The sequence below is a fragment of the Stomoxys calcitrans genome, chromosome 3 (assembly GCF_963082655.1).
Source record: "Stomoxys calcitrans chromosome 3, idStoCalc2.1, whole genome shotgun sequence".
NCBI lineage: Eukaryota > Metazoa > Arthropoda > Insecta > Diptera > Muscidae > Stomoxys > Stomoxys calcitrans.
This window is the reverse complement of record NC_081554.1, coordinates 191770990-191793128: the sequence shown is the minus strand read 5'-3', so window position 1 is coordinate 191793128 and position 22139 is coordinate 191770990. Positions and strand designations below refer to the sequence as shown.

The 22139-nt window shown below is 36.7% G+C and overlaps 1 protein-coding gene across 2 annotated transcripts in view; it reads left to right on the top strand.

The window, feature by feature from the left end:
- LOC106080485 (papilin) overlaps nt 1-22139 on the top strand; it is a 183532-nt gene that overhangs the window by 58092 nt on the left and 103301 nt on the right. For both annotated transcript variants that reach the window (XM_013241861.2, XM_013241860.2), the window contains exon 2: nt 3993-4149. In XM_013241861.2, the coding sequence (XP_013097315.2) occupies nt 4112-4149 (38 nt within the window). In that variant the 5' untranslated portion in view covers nt 3993-4111. The remainder of the gene's footprint in view (nt 1-3992; nt 4150-22139) is intronic.

The following is a 22139-nucleotide window of genomic DNA, read 5'->3' as shown; positions in this document are numbered from 1 at the left end:
TAAAGCCTTAGGGGGACTTTGTGTTAAACCATGTTGTCGATTTCATCATTGGATAATGATTTTTGTGTTTTTCAAATTGTTTCGTTTAATGCTAGAGTAAATTTTAAAGTTAATTAAGTTTCTATTGTATGGCAAATTTAGTTTTTGATATGGAACAAAATAAAAAGGAAAAGAAACTGGGTCAAAAATGCATTGGGTCAGTAGTGAACAAAAAAAAAAAGACAAGTAAAAGCGTGCTAAGTTCGGCTGGGCCGAATCTTATATACCCTTCACCATAGATCGCATTTGCCGAGTTCTTTTCCCGATATCTCTTTATAGGAAAACAAAGGATAAAAGAAATGAATTGCTATAGTATTGAAGCTATGTCAAGTTATGGTCCGGTCTGAACTGAATGTTGGAGACCAAAGAGTAAGAATTGTGTCCTTTAGGGTCTTAAGAAGTAATATAGAGAGATCGGTTGATGTGGGAGCTATTGGGTTGCCCAAAAAGTAATTGCGGATTTTTTAAAAGAAAGTAAATGCATTTTTAATAAAACTTAGAATGAACTTTAATCAAATATACTTTTTTTACACTTTTTTTCTAAAGCAAGCTAAAAGTAACAGCTGATAACTGACAGAAGAAAGAATGCAATTACAGAGTCACAAGCTGTGAAAAAATTTGTCAACGCCGAATATATGAAAAATTCGCAATTATTTTGGGGCAGCCCAATATATCAGGCTATGGACCGATTCGAACCATATTTGACACGTATGTTGAAGGTCATGGGAGAAGCCGTTGTACTAAATTTCGTCCAAGTCGGATAATAATTACGCCCACTGGCGGCTCAAGAAGTCATGATCCAAGATCGGTTTATATGGCGGCTATATCAGGTTATGGCTCGATTTTAACCATACTCAGCACAGTTGTTGTAAGTCATAATAAAATACCTCATGCAAAATTTCAGCCAAATCGGATAAGAACTGCGCTCTCAAGTGATGACCCGAGATCGGTTTATATGGCAGCTATATCAGGTTATCGACCGATTTAAACCATACTCAGCACAGTTGTTGTAAGTCATAATAAAACACCTCATGCAAAATTTCAACCAAATCGGATAAGAATTGTGCCCTCTAGTGGCTCAAGAAGTCAAGACCCGAGATCGGTTTATATGACAGCTATATGAAGTTATGGACCGATTTGAACTTTATTTAGCACAAGTGTTGGAAGTCATAATAGAACACATGCTAATCTTCAGCCAAATCGGATAAGAATTGTGCCCTCTAGTGGCTCAAGAAGTCAAGACCCGACATCGGCTAATATGACAGCTATATCAGGTTATAGACCGATTTCAATTATACTCAGCACAGTTGTTATAAGTCATAATAAAACACCTCATGCCAAATTTCAGCCAAATCGGATAAGAACTGCGCCCTCTAGTGGCTCAAGAAGTCAAGATCCGAGATCGGTTTATATGGCATCTATACCAAAACATGGACCGATATGGCCCATTTATAATCCCCACCGACCTACACAAATAAGAAGTATTTGTGCAAAATTTCAAGCCGCTAGCTTTATTCCTTCGAAAGTTAGCGTGCTTTTGACAGACACACGAACGGACGGACAGACGGACGGGCGGACGGACATGATTAAGTCGACTTAAAATGTCATGACGAACAAGAATATATATACTTTATGGGATCTTAGTCGTATAAAAAAATAGATTTTTTGGGAATATCTGAACATAGGGACGCAGAGATATTGGAAATTGAAATTGGAAATTTTAAAATATAAACATTAATTTTTTTGTTACGAAAAATTGTTTTTCAAATTTTTTTTTTAAAGAAATATGTGCAAAATTTTATTATAAAATTTTTTTTTCTAAACTTAAATTCGCAGAAAAAATTTTGCAATATCGTTTTTTTGTTAATTATTTTGTAGAAAATTCTTAATTTTTTGAAATTTTTTTCAACGTTTTTATACCGAACGATGTGGGTATATGCATGTATGCTGTATGCATTTGTAGCTCTTGCAATGTTTCTGGCTCATTTTCGCTCCCAAATCGACAATTCTGCTTATCTACCTACGCATTGAGCCAAAAATGAGCTTCGTCGCAATATGGAAGAATCGCGCGATGAAGTTTCTTAAAAGAACAAGCAATTTGATAATAAAAGTATTCCTTTGTAAGACGATACATGGTCAAACTATAGACCAAACTGAAGATGTTTGACTGTGAAACAAAACACGAAATGTGTATGAGCAGTTCAAAATAACGTTTCCAAAAAAAAAAAAAAAAAAAAAAAAAGCTATATAATCACCCTTTATATTCTTGATCGTCGTTAAAATCCAAGACGATCCAGCCATGTCCATCCGTCGGTCTGTCTGTTCAAATCACTCTACAGCCTTTAAAAATAGAGATATTGAGCTGAAACTTTGCATAGATTTTTTTTGTCCATAGGCAGGTTAAGATTCAAGATGAACTATATCGCTCTCTATCTTGACATAGCCCCCATATAGACCAGTCTGCCGATTTAAGGGCTTAAGACCTTTAAGCCCACATTTATTATCCGATTTTACTTAAATTTAAGACAGTGAATTGTGTTAGGCCATTCGACATCCTTCTTCAATTTGGCCCCGAAAGGTCCAGATTTGGATATAGCTGCCATATAGACCGATCTCTCGATTTAAGATCTTGGGCCCATAACAAGAGCATTTTTTGTTCGATGTCGCCGAAATTTGGGACAGTGAGTTGTGTTAAGCCCCTCGACATACTTCTGCAATATGGCACAGATCAGTCCAGATTTGGATATAGATGCCATATAGACCCATCTTTCGATTTAAGGTCTTTCGTCAATAAAAGGCGCGTTTATTGTCCGATTTCGCTGAAATTTGGGACAGTGATATGTGTTAGGCCCTTTAACATTCTTCTTTAATTTGATTAAGATCGGTCTAGATTTGGATATAGTTGGCATATAGACTGATCTCTCGATTAAACGTGTTGGGCCCATAAAAGATGCATTTAATTTCCGATTTCTCCAAAACTTGAGACGGTGAGTTGTGTTAGGGCCTTTGACATCCAGCTTCATTTTGGCCCAGATCGGTTCAGATTTGGATATAGCTGCCATATAGACCGATCTCTCGATTTAAAGTCTTGCCTCCATAAAAGGCACATTTATAATCCGATTTCGCTGAAATTTAACACAATGACTTATGTTAGGCTTTAAGACATTCGTGTCGTATATGGTTCAGATCGGTCTATATTTGTATACAAATATTTTGTTCTATAAAATTGAACATTGACTTGTACTTAGACCACTCAATATCCATGTCGAGTTTGGTCCAAATCGGACAATATTTCGATATAGCTGTAATGGGGCCATAAATTATGCATTTTTCACCGGATTACGACGAAAGGTGGTTTACAGTTTAACCCGAGGAGTGGGTATCCAAAGTTCGGCCTGACCGAACTTAACACCGTTTTACATGTTTTCTCTCAGTGTGTTTAATGAGCATTGCATTGGTTTTCCTTCACATGGAAAGCAACCCTCCAATATTCTTTTCTTCGACCTCGATCATTTAAATCTCTCTTTGCCGAAATTGCCATGCTTGTTTTTTATTAGTTCTTAATATTGAAATGATATGTCTTTGTTTTTTTTTTGGTATTTTATTTCCCCGTAAACGAGGTATGACTGATAAGGTGGCATTTGAGATTTGAAAATTCATTGATGTTTGTTGCTTTTGTTTTTGATTCGTATTTTTGTGACCATAACGCCCCATTTAATCGGTACGTCATAAAATCCATGTTTGTGATTTGATTAACAACAAAGGCGACAAGAAGTGGTTATTAAAATTCTTTTTATGGGTGGTCAGTGATGTTCACGGTGTTTTTGTATCACTACTTATATGTGTCTGATCTATTTTTTTTATTTACTTTTTTAATTCTTATTTTTTTATTGGCATTTGGTATTTCTATATGTTTTTGCGCTAATTCTAGTGTTTTGTTTCTTTTCTTCCAGATTTTAATCGTTGGAAAAGTGCAATAGTGAAATTTTGTGTGCAATACATTAACAGTTTAGTTTCATAGATGAGAAGGACAGGAACGGTCTAAGTGCTCTTTTCTATCAGCAAAAATAGAATGCGTTTCAAAATGCCGGATATGAAGACAATTTTAAGGTAAGCTAAAACGTGCATACATACTCGTATATAGGAAGTGTTGGAAAAAGTATTCAAGTGTTGCAAAAATGTCTTCACCCTTGCTATATATTTGACCTACATTTTATCAAAGATGGAAATACAACTATTGTACATTGGGGTGATGACTTTTTTAAAACCTCATAACCCTGTATCATATTTTGATGAGTTTTTATTTAAAATTAGTGAAAATCTTAGTGACTTGTAATAGCAACCTCGCGCACAAAATAATTTAAGAAATTTCAAAAAATTTAACTACAAAATGGTTTGTGAGTGATTTTTTTAGTATTTAAGTGTTATTTTAGCATATATTGGACAAAAGTTCATTCATTCGTGCAATAGCAAATAATTGTTTAGAATTAAAATCAAAAAGTCATCAGCCTTATCAACAAGGGTAATTGATTTGCCGGGTAGAGACCTAATGTAGGCAAAGAATCCTTGTTGAATACTTATCAGGTCCTGATACTTTGTTCCATGAATCTTGCCCTTGCCGATTTGCTCCATTAGGGCGTGTGTAGCTGTTTCGCTCCGGTGGAGTTTTATGTGGATGATCTCAATCATTGGTCCTCCAGAAAATGGACTTTTTGGGAGTGTGTGATGGTCTCAACGTCGGCTTCCTGTTCTTTAAGCTGCATTGAGTCCCCCGAAGTTTCAATTTTAGGATCTTAGCCTATCGTAGTCTTCCAAATATTAAGTAAATGAACTTTTTGGGAGTAGGTGATGATCTCATCCTCGGCTCCCTGTTCTTTAGGTTCCATTGAGATTCCTGTCACTGCACTGCCTGATTTTTCAATATTCGGATCTCTGCAGATCTCTCCTAGTCTTCCGAATCTTGAAAGATTTGGTGCTGGTTCCATCGTTGGGTCTCGGTTCGTTAGGTTGTCTTGAGTCTCTCGCCCCTGCAATGCCAGGTGTTTTGTTATTAGGATCTTTGCCCGAAGGAACCATAGCCTGTTTCAGTATAGACTCAAAAACAGCTGAATCGACTTTCTTGAAAGCTTTATAAATGATGTGGAATGGTTTTGTGGTGAAACTGGGGTACTTCATATTTGATATCTGAAGAGGGCGAACCCTTTCGAAATGGATGACTCGAGATTAAATTTAATTTTTGAGAAAATTTAGTTTACATTCTTATAGTAACCTAAAACCAAAAACTTATTACCCAAATTTTGCTGGGATGCCTATGGGGTCTAACCCACCCCCAAAACCCGTAAAGGGATATATGGACCAATCATGGCAATGTGGAACTCAAATAAATGGTATATTAGAGTAGAAAATTAATCTAACCATTTTGGGACTAAGTATTTTTAGGACCGCTCCAACCCCAAATTACCCCTTCCGACCTGAGAAAATTTACCGATACTCAGGGAAATTTCTTAGTTAAAACAGCAGAAATGTCTGGTATAACAGAAGAAAGTCTGCTAAAAATGGAACAGCAGTAATTGTTTGCTGAAACAGCAAACATTTTCTGGAGTTTTCAAATAATAATAATAAGTTAATAAAATCTCATTAATAATGAAAAAAATTTTTTCTTTGCAAAATCTCCGATCATTGAGCTCGTCTCGAAAGAGAAACAAATAATTTTTTTTCTTTCACTTAGCATATAGCAAATGCCTCAATCCTTGTTAAGAAATTCAAAAGCTTTTTATGGGTTCATCTAAAAGTTTTAAATTTTTAATTTAATATCACCAGGCAGGGTTTGCTGATGTCAGCAAAACAAATTTCTCAGGGTGGACCATTGCAATATGGGGCTCAAAATGAAAGGTATATGAATTTGATATCTACATTCGAGGCGAAATGACTCAGGGGTTGTTCAACACCAAACGGGACTTTTGGGTATTTGGAGCTCTATTATTAGGTATTAGAGAGTGAAAGAAGCGCAGCAGAGCGGGCCCGGTTCATTAAGTAGCTTATCTTTTATATACAATTGAAATTGTTGCGCTTTGTTTGTATGTCTATTAATTATAGACTAAAACGGCTGAACCGATTTTCATGAATTTTCACAATTGGTAGCATTTGAGCCCCCGGTGAAAATAGGTTACAAAATTTTTTCATATCCGAAGCGGGGCGGACCATCCCCTAGCCCCAATTTTCAAAACGCCAGATCTCGGATACGGGTGCACAGATTTAAGCGAAATTTTGTATGCCAACCCAAAACACGAAATTGGTATAAAATTTTGTGGTACCATAAGGTGGCATACAAAATTTCGCTTAAATCGGTGCACCCGTATCCGAGATCTGGCGTTTTGAAAATTGGGGTAAGGGGAAGGGTCCGCCCCGCTTCGGATATAAAAAAATGTATCAACCTATTTTCATTGGGGGCTCAAACTCTGCCATCTGTGAAAATTCATGAAAATCGGTTCTGCCGTTTCTACTCTATACGGAATAGACAAACAAATTTCATTACACTTAAGGTCGGGGGGTTACCCAGCCTTGAAAACACCACCCAACAAGACACTTTTACCGCTTTGGGCAATATATCTTATATCTGCGGATTGGTATCATAACGGGACACATAGGGCAACGAGCTCACTTATATAAAATCGGCAAGTGATAGCAATTGCAGGGCATGCGGGAAAGGTGATGAGACTTTGGAGTATTTCCTTTGCCGGCTTGCGCGTCTAACAGATACCGGCACTTAGGTGGAGACACAATTCCAGACATGAACCATATTAAGGGAGTGGTATTGAAAACAATTGAGGATTTTGTAATTAGCACAGAATTCCTATCTTAAAATTTTCTTTTTATACCCACTATCGAAGGATGGGGGTATATTCATTTTGTCATTCCGTTTGCAACACATCGAAATATCCATTTCCGACCCTATAAAGCATATATATTCTTGATCAGCGTAAAAATCTAAGATGATCTAGACATATCCGTCCGTCTGTCCGTCTGTTGAAATCACGCTACAGTCTTTAAAAATAGAGATATTGATTTGCACAGATTCTTTTTTTGTCCATAAGCAGGTTAAGTTCGAAGATGGGCTATGTCGGACTATATCTTGATATAGCCCCCATATAGACCGATCAGCCGATTTAGGGTCATAAGCCCATAAAAGCCACATTTATTATCCGATTTTGCTGAAATTTGGGACAGTGAGTTGTGTTAGGCCCTTCAACATCCTTCGTCAATTTGGCCCAGATCGGTCCAGATTTGGATATAGCTGCCATATAGACCGATCTCTCGGTTTTAGGTTTTGGGGCCAAAAAGGGCGCATTTATTGTCCGATTTTGACGAAATTTGAGACAGTGAGTTGCGTTAGGCCCTTCGACATCCTTTGTCAATTTGGCCCAGATCGGTCCAGATTTATATACAGCTGCCATATAGGCCGATCCTCCGAGTTAGGGTCGTAGGCCTATAAAAGCCACATATATTTAACGATTTTGCTGAAATTTGGGACAGTGAGTTGTGTTGGGCCCTTCAACATCTTTCGTTAATTTGGCCCAAATCGGTCCAGATTTGGATATAGCTGCCATATAGACCGATCTCTCGGTTTTAGGTTTTCGGGCCAAAAAAGGCGCATTTATTTTCCGATTTTGACAAAATTTGAGACAGTTAGATGCGTTAGACCCTTCGACATCCTTGTTGAATTTGGCCCAAATCGGTGCAGATTTGAATATAGCTGTCATATAGAGCGATCCCTCGGTTTTAGGTTTTGGGGCCAAAAAAGGCGCATTTATTGTCCGTTTTTTACGAAATTTGAGACAGTGAGTTGCGTTAGGCTCTTCGACGTCCTTCTTGAATTTGGCCCAGATCGGTCCAGATTTGGATATAGCTGCCATATAGACCGATCTCTCGATTTAAGGTATTGGTCCCATACAAGGCGCATTTATTGTCCGACTTCGCCGAGATTTGGCTTTTCGACATCCGTGTAACGATGTCGATTGGTTTAGTTTTAAATATGGCTACTAAAAAGGCCAATATTTTGTTATACACAATTGAACAATGACTTGTACCGATTAGTATTTGGTCCAAATCGGAACATATTTCGATATAACTGCTATGGGACATAAGGTATGCAATTTACACCGGATTTTGATGAAAGGTGGTTTACATATATACCCGAGGTGGTGGGTATCCAAAGTTTGGCCACGCCGTTTTACTTGTTAGAGGTTTCTTTTTTTGTTCTAAGAGCGCACAACAAGCCGATTACTGGCTTAGGTGTGTGTCCATAGTGGCATGGGGCGGATTAATACCTGCACCCTCTTTTCAACCTAACCTAACCTAACCTCCACTATACTTTCTTATGTTTTCCATTGTGTGTCAATCTACTGCTTGTATCAATCAACTATTGTATTGTATTGAGGACATTCTATTTAATTGACAATTGCCTTTATTGTCTTTAAATAGCTCTTACCTATTAGCAATGGCCGGACATATATCCGATAGATTCGTGAGATAATTGATTTTTTCCCCTTCCAAAAGTGAAAAAACCCATTAAAATTTTGATCACACTTCAAATAAGAAAGACATAAATTATAATCTAAATATCCCTTAAAAAAAGGGCCATGGAGACATAGAAATACCCAAGCCCTTAATAAAACCCATTGTTTGTTATAAATTTTAGTATCAATACCCCCCATATACATGGCTTAATTTGCCTAATATCATTTTTATTGGTTTTTAAAGATATTGCGTGGTGTTGCATTGTGTATGGATGGTGTATGGATGGATGGATGGTGTAATTGAAAGGAAGAAATTGTAAATCTTTGAGGAACATAAAACATTCAATGAAAGATTGTTTTGATGTCATTACACCAACAAAATAAACTGAATCCCTTGGAGTTGGGGTGTCAGCAGTAGGAAGAAGCCCATGAGCAATGATGATGATGATGATCATGATGATGACGCTGAAAACATAGTTGGTGCAAGAAATTTCCCAAGAGGAAATTCGATACACCCCAACCATGATTTTTTTCTACAGCTTGAAAACTAGCAACTGCTATAGCCCTAACCGCCAACGCCACCGCCACCACCATCACCAGCTTACTCTGCATAAAGTCATAAATATTTTTTTTTTTGTTTTTTTGGTGGGGATCTGGTAATTTCTTTAATTAAACACCCAAAAAACAGTATCATAAAAATCTCCCAAAAATGAAAGAAAAAAAAAATCCAATAAAAAAAGACGTTGCTTATAGTCTAGTTTCAGTGTTTACGATCATAAAATTTAAATAAATATTTTTTTCAATTAGACTTATTTTGCCTCTAGAGCAGACGCTTGGATCACCATAGATTTGAACCCCTGCTAGCAAAAGAAAAAACAAGTAAAATAAAAAACACCAGCTATGTGTCAAATTCCAAAAGGCCATGAATCATTTTCTTAAGAAACAACAACTCTTTTCCTCATAATCTCTTCTTATAAGCTGGTGGTCATAGGCTTTATTTTGGGTTACCCAGTAGTCAAGAGGTAGTGGGAGTTATTCCCCCACCCGCCATTATAGCAGAAGGGGAACAAACGATGGTTTCAATTTCATAATTAAAATCAATCTATGTTTTTTAATGGTTTATTATGGGTAATAAAAAGAAACCCCTTAAGTTGGCAACAGAATTGTAGATGATATTTAAATGTTAATAGGGCACAACCAAGTCTATTTGTAATGCTCTACCTCGCCCCCTCCCCAGCTCACTGCAACACACATAAAGGGGTAGAGTGTGTAGGCTATAAAATATTTGTATTTTTTTTTTTTTGGAAGTGTGTTTCTAATTGTAATAATTATAAAAAATTCCTTATAGTCACCATGATGCTGATAGTTTGAATTTTTGTTTCTCAAAATTGTTGGAGATCAAAAAAAAAAAAAAAAACATAAGCCTAAAACTTATGTGCAAATAAACAAAACATTTTTTTTGTTAGATAATTTGCGCCGCAGAGAAAGGTTATCTATATTTGTCAATTTAATATTTATCCATGAAACAAAGTTACTAAATTCCAAGATAAAAGCCATATGAGTGTAGTTTTGTGTCAAGCATTTTTAGTTTTTTTTTCTTCTAAGAAGATCTGACTAGTGTTATTTAAGTTAAGTTCCCATAAGATGACACAGATATCTGAAGGTCTTTGTCATTGAAATAGGAATTTAGAACTTAAGCAGCTACAAACATAGAAAAAAATCTACAATCTATGATAGATTGTGGCCAACATTTTGGTTTATTTGGTTAAGAATATATAAAAAAAAAACAAGTAAAAGCGTGCTAAGTTCGGCCGAATCTTATATACCCTCCACCATGGATCGCATTTGTCGAGTTCTTTTCCCGGCATCTCTTCTTAGGCAAAAAAAGGATAAAAGAAAATATATGCTCTGCTATTAGAGCGATATCAAGATATGGTCCGGTTCGGACTACAATTATATTATACGTTGGAGACCTGTGTAAAATGTCAGCCAATTCGAATAAGAATTGCGCTCTTTAGGGGCTCAAGAAGTAAAAGAGAGAGATCGATTTATATGGGAGCTGTATCAGGCAATAGACCGATTCAGAGCATAATAAACACTTATGTTGATGGTCATGAGAGGATCCATCGTACAAAATTTCAGGAAGATCGGATAATAATTGCGACCTTTAGAGGCTCAAGAAGTGAAGATCCCAAATCGGTTTATATGGCAGCTATATCCGGTTATGAACCGATTTGAACCTTATTTGGCATAGTTGATGATATCATAACAAAATACTTCGTGCAAAATTTCATTCCAATCGGATTAGAATTGCGCCCTCTAGAGACTCAAGAAGTCAAGACCCACGATCGGTTTATATGACAGCTATATCAGGTTATAAACCGATTTAAACCATACTTAGCACAGTTATTGAAAATCATAACAAAACATATCATGCAAAATTTCAGCCAAATCGGATAAAAATTGCGTCCTCTAGAGACTCAAGAAGTCAAGACCCAAGATCGGTTTATATGGCAGCTATATCAGGTTAATGACCAATTTGAACCATACTTGGCACAGTTGTTGGGAGTCAACCAAATCGCATAAAAATTGCGTCCTCTAGTGGCTCAAGAAGTCAAGACCCCAGATCGGTTTATATGACAGCTATATCAGGTTATACACCGATTTCATCCATACTTGTTACAGTTGTTGGGAGTCATAGCAAAACACCTCATGCAAAATTTCAGCCAAATCAGATAGGAAATACGCCCTCTAGAGACTCAAGAAGTCAAGACCCACGATCGGTTTATATGACAGCTATATCAGGTTATAAACCGATTTAAACCATACTTAGCACAGTTATTGAAAATCATAACAAAACATATCATGCAAAATTTCAGCCAAATCGGATAAAAATTGCGTCCTCTAGAGACTCAAGAAGTCAAGACCCAAGATCGGTTTATATGGCAGCTATATCAGGTTAATGACCAATTTGAACCATACTTGGCACAGTTGTTGGGAGTCAACCAAATCGCATAAAAATTGCGTCCTCTAGTGGCTCAAGAAGTCAAGACCCCAGATCGGTTTATATGACAGCTATATCAGGTTATACACCGATTTCATCCATACTTGTTACAGTTGTTGGGAGTCATAGCAAAACACCTCATGCAAAATTTCAGCCAAATCAGATAGGAAATACGCCCTCTAGAGGCTCAAGAAGTCAAGACCCCAGATCGGTTTGTACGACAGCTATATCAGGTTATGGACCAATTTAAACCATACTTAGCACAGTTATTGAAAATCATAACAAAACACCTCATGCAAAATTTCAGCCAATTCGGATAATAATTGCGCCCTATAGAACCTCAAGAAGTCAAGATCCCAGATCGGTTTACATGGCAGCTATATCAGGTTATGGTTCAATTTGAACCATACTTCGCACAGTTGTTGGGAGTCATAGGAAAATACCTCATGCAAAATTTCAGCCAAATCGGATAAAAATTGCGCCCTCTAGAAGCTCAAGAAGTCAAGACCTCAGATCGGTTTATATGACAGCTATATCAGGTTATGAACCGATTTTAACCATACTTGGCACAGTTATTGAAAATCAAAGCAAAACACCTCATGCAAAGTTTCAGCAAAATCGGATAAAAATTGCGCCCTCTAGAAGCTCAAGAAGTCAAGACCTAATATCGGTTTATATTGTTGGGAGTCATAGCAAAATACCTCATGCAAAATTTCAACCAAATTGCGCCCTCTAGAAGCTCAAGAAGTCAAGACTCATCGGTTTATATGGCAGCTATGTCAAAACATTGACCGATATTCCTCATTTACAATCCTAATCACGACCTACACATATAAAAAGTATTTGTGCAAAATTTCAAGCGGTTAGCTTTATTCCTTCGAAAGTTAGCGTGCTTTCGACGGACAGACAGACGGACGGACGAACAGACGGACGGACATGGCTAGATGGACATAAAACTTGATGACGATCTAGAATATATATACTTAATGGGTTCTGAAACTTATATTTCGAGGAGTTACAAACAGAATGACGAAATTAGTATACCCCTATCGTATGGTGGAGGGTATAAAAAAACGCTGGTGACTTTATCACGTATCACTTGCACATATAAACCCGTTATCCACATAATCCAGAAAAATGTTGCAAAAATCTTGACAAAGTTATGTCTGTAGGTCTTTTACAGTTCGTTGAATGGGGATACAGTTCTTGCTAGTTTGTAGTCTTTTTTCGTCTAAGACGATTTTACGATGTCCGTGTGTCTGTCAGTCTCTCCGTTGTAATTCTACAGCCTTCAAAAATTGAGATATTGAGCTGAAATTTGGCACAGATACGTCTTTTTACTGCACGCACGTTATGATCTTGAACGAGCCAAATCGGAGCACATTTGAATTCAGCTGCTATATAGACCGATCTGCCGATGAAGGGCCTGAAGCTCAAAAGCTTTATTTATTACCCGAATTTGATGTAATTTGGCACATTTGTTCTGGCAAACGTCTACACATTCCTGTCAAATGTATTCCAGATTGAACCATATTTGGACATAGCTGCCATATAGACCGATCTCCCGATATAGTGTAGTCAGCCTATAAAAGGAGCATTTTTCATCCGACTTCAATGAAATTTGGCACAGTTCTGGTACCCCTCCACGCCTTTATGTTGAATATCGTTCAGATCGGACCATATTTGGATATAGCTGCCATCTAGACCGATCTCCTGATTTAGAGTATTGATCTCATTAAAGGAGCATTTTTTATCCGATTTTGATGAAATTTGAAACAGTGAATAATTGTTTTTTTGATTCCATTCAATTATTCCATTAGTAAACGGTGTTTCAGGCAGAGATCTGTCCCACATATCCGCAATCGGATTCATGAGATGCAGTTCTATTGAATGTGAAGCAAAAGTGCAAACTTTGGTTCCCGATACTCCATGATATTCTAGGAAATGAGAGGGTGGACGACTATGCTAAGAAAAGTGATCATCAACCGCCATTTGTTGAGCTAGGAATTCCACATAATGATTGCGATAGACCCCTAACGGTACCATTGACCAGATGTGATTGTTTGCTAAAAGTCTGCAACTGCTGCCTTTTTAGACTTCAGCATGGTTTCTGTGGTCGAGTACAGGACACCAGCAATTTGGAAAAAAAGTTGATTCCATATTGAACAACTACAAATTCTGCTCATGAAAATTCCACTAAGGAACAGAAGTAAACTTCTCACATATCAATGAGTGCAGTTCGTTTAAGTTAAAGCTCAATGATAAGGGGCCTCCTTTTTATAGCCGAGTCCGAAAGGCGGGCCGCAGTGCGACACCTCTTTGGTGAGAAGTTTTACATGGCATAGTACCTCACAAATATTGCCAGCATTAGGAGGGGAAACCACCGCAGAAAATTTTTTTTTATGCTCTCGCCAGGATTCGAACCCAGGCGCTCAGCGTCATAGGCGACATGCTAACCTCTGCGCTACGGTGGCTGGCGGTTTTGCTGGCAAACCATCTGCTTCGACTCATTTGATGTTATTTATTCAGTATTATCATCGTCGCCACTACCAGATACATGAATTATAGATAAATTGTATTTCCATATTCTCTGTTTTAAATAGTTTTGTTAGTAACTCATCGGTATCTACTGCTTTGTTGTTTTTGGCGGTGTTACTGTGATTGGGGATTTGTTTGCAATATTCTCGTTGCCGACGTATCAGACAGCAGCAAATGGGGAAAAATGCTCTCCATATTCTCGTACCACCCATTCGGTCACACCGATCTCTAAATAATATATCTCAAAGTTATTTGCAAGATTATTTCGTGAACAACTAATTTTATGAAAAAATTCGTTAACATTAAATTTTATTGATACAGTTTTGTTTTTAATTTTCATTTTAAAGTTTTTTTTCCTAATTTTTATTTTTTATATTTTCAAACCTTTCCCTCTAACTAAATATCCGAAACTTTTATGTATATTGCAAAGTTTCCCACACCACTGTTATCAAAGAATTTTGGGGAGTAAAAAAAAAATACTTCAAAATTTAGTTGCATATTAAAATTTAATATTTTTATAAAATCGATATCTAAACACGCAAACCTAAATGGTCATGCCTTCAAAAAACAAAACTCCAAGCCAGGCCCAAAAAATTGTTTATATGATTGATTCCCAAATGCCTCATTGGCCATTCCATTCATTGTTGGCATCTATGTATAAGCCGTTAGTTTGTCTGTCTGTCTTTCCCTGCTCACCATTCACATATGAAAGATAACAACAAGTAGTTGTTATCGATAACAGCCCCAACGAAATACACCCACCAATAAATGAATGAATGAATGAACTAACGAAACGTAGTGGAGGATCGCTTACAGCGGAAAGGTCAAAGCGAGTTGGCGCAGTGTTATCACCATCACCGTTATGCTGTTAAAAAGCGCGCTGACAGCAGGCTGGCGTTAACACATGAAACCGAAAGTCATAAAAAAAAATCAAAACACATACACTCACACATGGTTTGCATTGCCCATAGCACCGGCATGCCTTAAGTGTTGCCACCTGTTGACTGTATAGACAAATGAGCATTCTAAGATTTAAAACAACTTGGCATGATTTTAGGCAAAAACCGTTTTGTATGGAATTTTTAAGCTGGGAAATATTTAAAAAGCAAACGAGTAAAAGGTTCAGAGGGGCTCTGTGTGGCTTATGGTCGTTTGTAATTAAAAGTTTAAGTGATTTTTTTTTGATATTCTCAAGAAGTATTAACATCAAACGTAAATGATGGATGGTTTGATGGGATGAATGGAGGGATATGTGTAAATCAGAGATGATAAAATGGATTGTAGACAAGTTGTACGTTGCAGGCAACTGGTACCTTTTAGCTAAAATAAATTTTTTCTAAAAGGAATGTTTCTTACATAATTTACTTTTTTTTAACAAAAGGTACTTTTTAACAAAAAGATACTTTTTTTACAAAAAATGTACGTATTAATAAAAAGGTACTATTTTACGAAAGAAGTTCTGTTTTACGAAAAAGTTAATTTATTACAAAAGGGATACTTTTTTAAAAAAAGGTTACTTTTTTACAAAAAGTTATTTTGTTACAAAAAGGTTACTTTTTTACAAAATGGGTACCCTTTTACAAAATGAGTACTCTTTTACAAAAACGGTAATTTTTTACCAAAAGGTACTTGTTATAGCTCCCATATTATATCTTGATATCTTGATTTTACTTCTTGAGCTCCTATAGGTCACAATTTTTACCCGATTTGGTTGAAATGTTGTACATGACATCTACATGGTCTGCAAAATCCAAGTTTGCCTTAGAGAGGTATCGGACAAAGAACTTGACAAATGCTATTCATGGTGGAAGGTATATAAGAATCATCCACGGTCGAACTTAGCACGCTTTTACTTATTTTAATACAGAAACAATCAAATGCTAGAAGACACTAAAAAGGTTTCCGGGAATCTCAGTTTTTATTTGATAAAAAAAATTGCAGACCTTCGGCAAGCCAATTTTGCCACAAAACATGACATGGAAAATTTTTCACTTATTTTCATTCGTCCACTTTAAACCAATCCAAATTTCATAAGGATACCTCTTTCCTAATTCGAACTAGAATTTTTCTGTGACAATTATATTTTTACACCCACCACCGAAGGATTTTGTCATTCCGTTTGCAACACATCGAAATATCCATTTCCGACCCTATAAAGTATATATATATTCTTGATCGTCGTTCACATCTAAGACGATCTCCATCTCCATGTCCGTCTGTTTGTCTGTTGAAATCACGCTAAAGTCTTCAAAAAATAGAGATATTGAGCTGAAACTTTGCACAGTTTCTTTTTTGTCAATAAGCAGGTTAAGTTCGAAGATGGGCTATATCCTCATATAGCCCCCATATAGACCGATCCGCCGATTTAAGGTCTTGGGCCCATTAAAGGCGCTTTTATTGTCCGATTTCGCTGCTTGTAGAGACAGTGAGTTGTGTTAGGCCCTTCGACATCTTTATTCAATTTGGCCCAGATCGGTCCAGATTTGGATATAGCTGCCATTTAGACCGATCTTTCGATTTAAAGGTTTGGGCGCATAAAAGGCGCATTTATTGTCCGATCTCGCCAAAATTGGGGACAGTGAGTTGCGTTTATCTCTGCCATATAGACCGATCTCTTGATATAAGGTCTTGGGTGCATAAAAGGCGTATTTATTGTACGATTTCGTCAAAATCTGGGACAGTGAGTTATGTCAGGCTCGTCGACATCTTTCAGATCGGTCCAGATTGGGATGTAGCTGCCATATAGACGGATCTCTCGAATTAAAGTCGTTATAATCCGATTTCGCGGAAATTTGACACAGTAACTTACATAACGCTTTTGACGTCCATGGCGTATAAGGTTGAGATCGGTCTATATTTGGATATAGCTAACAAAAACACCAATATTTTGTTCTACAAAATTGATCAATGACTTGTACTTATTAGACCACTCAATGTCCGTATCGAATTTGTCCAAATCGGACCTTATTTTGATATAACTGCATGGGGGCATAAATTATGCATTTTTCCCCGGATTATGACGAAAGGTGTTTTTACATATATTCCCGAGGTGGTGGGTATCCAAAGTTCGGCCCGACCAAACTTAACGCCTTTTTTACTTTTTGGATATTTTTTTAACCATTCGTCGTTAATGGGCTAAATAGAAAAGTTAATTTTCAACCAAAAATTTACTTCTCAACTAAAAAGGCACTTTTAACCAAAAACATTCTTTTGAACCAAAAAGGTACTGTTTGATCAAAAAGGTACTTTTTACCTAAAAAAAAATTATTTTGTAACCAAAAAGGTACTTTTTAATCAAAAACTTAGTTTTCAAACACAAAGGTACTTTTGATCAAAAGGGTTCTTTTCCACCAAAAAGTTATTTTTTTAACCAAAAAGTAATTTTTTCCAAAAAGTTACTTTTTTCCAAAAAGGAATTTTTTCCCAAAAAAGTATTTTTTTCCAAAAAGGTATTTTTTTCCAAAAAGGTATTTTTTCCAAAAAGGTACTTTTTCCAAAAAAGGTGAATTTTCCAAAAAAGGTACTTTTTCCAAAATGGTTCTTTTTTTCCAAAAACGTACTTTTTTCCAAAAAGGTTCCCTTTTCCAAAAAGGTACTTTTTCCAAAAAAGTACTTCTCTGCAAAAATTTACTTTTTTTCCAAATATTACATTTTTCCCAAAAAAGTTATTTTTAACCAGAAAGTACCTTCACATCAAACATCTCATCTCTTATGTAATATATGGGATGGTATCGCTGCCTCACTCTCATGTCAGATTAGGGTAAATGGGAAGCTCGAACTTCATCACAATTGCGTGTTCAACTGTCGTGTAAACAATGGCTGCAAATCATAGAAAACGAATCACTCGATATGACTGGTGTCGCTTAGCATCATCCGGTCTTCTTTGTATTGACAATAAATGTCAAAAAGGGTAAACATTTTAAAAACTTACAACAAAAAAAATCCCCATTCACAGACATGCCAAGATATTGGAATTACGTTTTTTTTTTTCACGCTAGCCTTTGGTGATTGATTTCAATCGAATACACTTCAGTTTGAACTTGGAATAAATGGTGTTTGGGCTTGTTCAGCTCATTGAGGAGTAGGGGTCTGCAACTGAAAGACGACACACAAAACGAAATGTTAATGACCAAATAAACAAACAAATTCTCATTAATATTTGCATGTTCTAAAGGCTAAGAAGATTACATTTTAAAGATTTAGAAAAAAAGCGATGTCATCTACTTTTTTTTTCATAGTACTCAGTGATTACCGTGCGGACGCAGTGTCTGAGAAGTATTACAGGGTCATAGTAGGGAAGCCCAAATGACATTGAAATGAAGATAACTGGATTTGAATAGGCAATTTTTTAATAGCCAAAAGTTTTGAGACAGTTTTTAGATACAAAATTTTATACAAATTTTTTTAAAAATCAAATTAAAATTTTAAAAATTAATCTCGATGAAATTTTGGTGAAAAGTTTTTCGCTAATAATTAAAAACTGTGGGAATATTTTTATAAGCTCAATGTACTGTAGTTTTTTTTGGAAAATTTTAAAGAAATTTTTTTATATTTGTTGGAGTTAATTCAGATTAAGGTCATATGTAAAAAAATAAAAAAGTGATATTGTTGTTTTTTAACACTTTATTAAATCTCTTGATATTCGAATATTTCTAAACATTGCCGATGTTAGTCCTCAGTTGGGAAGTAACTCCTTGGTGAACAGGTCCATTGTCGCCCTCACAATAACAAAACCCTGAGAACGAACATTGGCGATATTTTGAAATATTTGGAAAATCAAGAAAGATAATAATTTATTGCAAAACAACTAAAACAGTTTTTTCAATGCTTTTACATATGACCTCAAGCCGATTAACAAAATTTTTTTTAATATTTTTTTCGAAAAAATTTTGAGTTAGTTTTTTGAAATTTTTTATAACAACAAAATATTCTATGAAAACAAAATTGTAATATAATTTTTTTTTTTAGTCAATGTCAGTTCTCTAACTAACCATCCATTCAAAAGATCGTAAATCATCTTCCAATTCCTCTCAAATTTCCAGTAGCTTCTCAATTATGCTGTCTTCACATGTTGGCGGTGTCTCAGAGATTTATCTGATGTCATACTACGCAGTGAGTGTGTTTAAGACTCCACACAGCACCTCATTATTGCCAATACATACAGGCGGCAGCCAACACTTATATTCTTCTCATTACGCTCTGGCTCCTCATGTTAATGCTCTAGGAAAGCAAACATTGTAATTTATGCCTTGTTTTCCCCGTACAATCCGTGGCAGAACAAATATCTGTCTTTCTTCAGTCCCGTTGTATCAAATGGACCCTATAATAATTTTCCATATTTTATGATCCACTCGCTAGGAAGCAACATAGAAGCTTTGTCGTCGCACTCGTATTTCATCACCATCCAGCTAAGACAACTCAATTTTCTAATGGCACGCATCATGGCTCACTGGGTGATATGATGCGCCAGCCTGGATGAAAATCTCTGAACACTCCACTTATTTCTGAGCCCAGGGGCCAACATATGAGGCAAGCGATAATGCTAACAGATCATAACACATCATCACATCTGGATGGTGGTGGTGCTTAGATGAACCATTTAAGCGCCCCGTGAAGCAAGGAAGATCATCAACATCTTCATTATGGGGGAGAACAGGGTTGCCAAATGGGGAAAAATACGTTGTACTTTAAAAAACGAAAAATTCATAAAAAAGAGATCAATAGTTAAATTTTGACACAATTTCATGAAAATATTTAATTTTTAGAACTACTTCATAAAAATATTTAAAAATTTGATTTTCGTGAATATATTGCCAAATTTTGTGAAATTCTGTTTATTGATATATTCGACCTATTTCTGCAAATTCTTTGATTTTTTTTGGGAATAATCGAGCTTTAGGCCTCGAATAAAAGAGTACTAAGTTCGGCCAGGCCGAATCTTGGGAACCCACCACCATGGATTCTATTAAAATATGGGAGCTATATCTGGTTATAGACGGCATGGACCGTACTTGGCACAGTTGTTGAGACTCGTAACAGAACACTATATGCAAAATGTCAGCAAAATCGGATAAAAGTCGAGGCTTGTAAGGGCTCAAGGAGTCAAATCGGGAGATCGGCTAGGAGCTATACCAGATTATATGGTAGCTTGACCGATTTGGACCGTACCTGGCGCAGTTTTTTATTTTTTTATTTATTTCATTTCATGCAATGCGAAGCCAACAGGCCTATAAATAATCACACTATGCATAAGACGTACTTTTTCTAACATAAGTTAAAAAACTACTCAATGTCAATGTTGTTAGATGTCATAACGGAACACCATGTGCAAAATGTCAACCAAATAGGACAAAATTGCGGCTTGTAAGGGCTCAGGAAGTCATTCGTGAGATAATTTTATTCGGGAGCTATATCAGGTTATAGACTGAATTGGACCGAACTTGGGCACAATTGTTGGAAGTCATAACGCAACATTATGTGCAAAATTTCAGCCAAATCGAAAAATTGCAGCTTCTAGGGGCTCAAGAAGTCAAATTGGCAGATAGGTTAACAGGGAAGCTATATTCAAATCAGAACCAATATAGCCCATTAAGAGTCAGCAAAAGTGTGGTGTTGCTAAAAACATTTGTCCTGCTATCCGTATCGCGATTTCTGGTTCGCCATGAACCTTCTTCAGCCGATTTGTAATTCATACTAATTTTGTTTTGTCAAAATATAATTTTATAGTGAAATATATGTTCGAGTGGTAGCCTATTTTCTTAAACTACTCATTGGGACTATTTTAGTTTGTTGTGACACTAAGGTAGCTACAGGCCATAACATTCCATTTTTATGAAATAGTTTCTAAAATTGATTTCCATAAAGACTTTTTAAAAATTTGATTGAATAAAAAAAAACTAGGTCAACGCGACCCGGTACGCTGCGCCTCTTTCACTTTCTAGTACCTTTTATTTGAGCCCTATGTTGTCGTGGTCCGTAAATAAGGCTGTTTTGTGAGTGTTTTGAGAATGGGACGGCCCCTCAGACATTTCGGCTTGGATGTGGATTTCAAATTCGTGCTTTGCACCCAAAAACCCTTCATTTGAGCCCTATATTGCCATGATCGGTAAATATGTCCGGTTGGTGATGTTTTGTTGACGGAACCTAAGTACTTCTCCTTGAAATTGGATATCTGATTCCTCATCAACTCTGTGTTGTCTTTCATATGAGTCCCATTTTGCCGTAGTCCAACAATATATGTCCTGTTTATCGGTAAAAATGTCCGGTCTTGGGGGTATTTCGGGGATGGGGTGGCCATCTAGGTGCTTAGCCCTGAAAGTGAATATAAGATTCGAGTCTACCATTTGAGCTCCTTATTGCCTTGGCATATATGTCAAATTTAAGGAATGTTTAGGGTGGGGGCTCTGTAATATCTTTTATTTGAACCCCAAATTACCAATGTCAGCAAATGCGTCCTATTTGGTTAATAGTGTGGCATGGCTTCTGGACACTTGGTTCCGAATATTGATATCAGACTCTACTCTCAAATATCTTTTATTTGAGCCCCATATTGCCGCAGATGGCAAACATATCCCGTTTGGGGGGTGTTTATGGGGTGGGCGCTACCTAGAGACTTGGCCCTAAAAAAATATCAAATTCGTGTTCTGCACTGAAAACCTTTTATTTGACCCCCATATTGCGAAGGTAAAAATATACGTCCGGAGGCCACTGTAGCGCAGAGGTTAGCATGTCCGACTACGACGCTGAACGCCTGGGTTCGAATCCTGGCGGGACCCCAGATAAAAAAAAATGACGCTGGGTTCGAATCCTAGCGGGACCATCAGAAAAAAATTTTTCATTCACCGGTGGTTTTCCCCTCCTACTGCAGGCTACATTTGTGAGGTACTATGCCATGTAAAAACTTCTCTCCAAAAAGGTGTCGCAATGCGGCACTCCATTCGGACTTGACTATAAAAAGAAGGTCCCTTATCATTGAGCTTTAACTTGAATCGGATTGCACTCATTGATATGTGAGAAGTTCGCCCCTCTTCCTAAGTGGAATG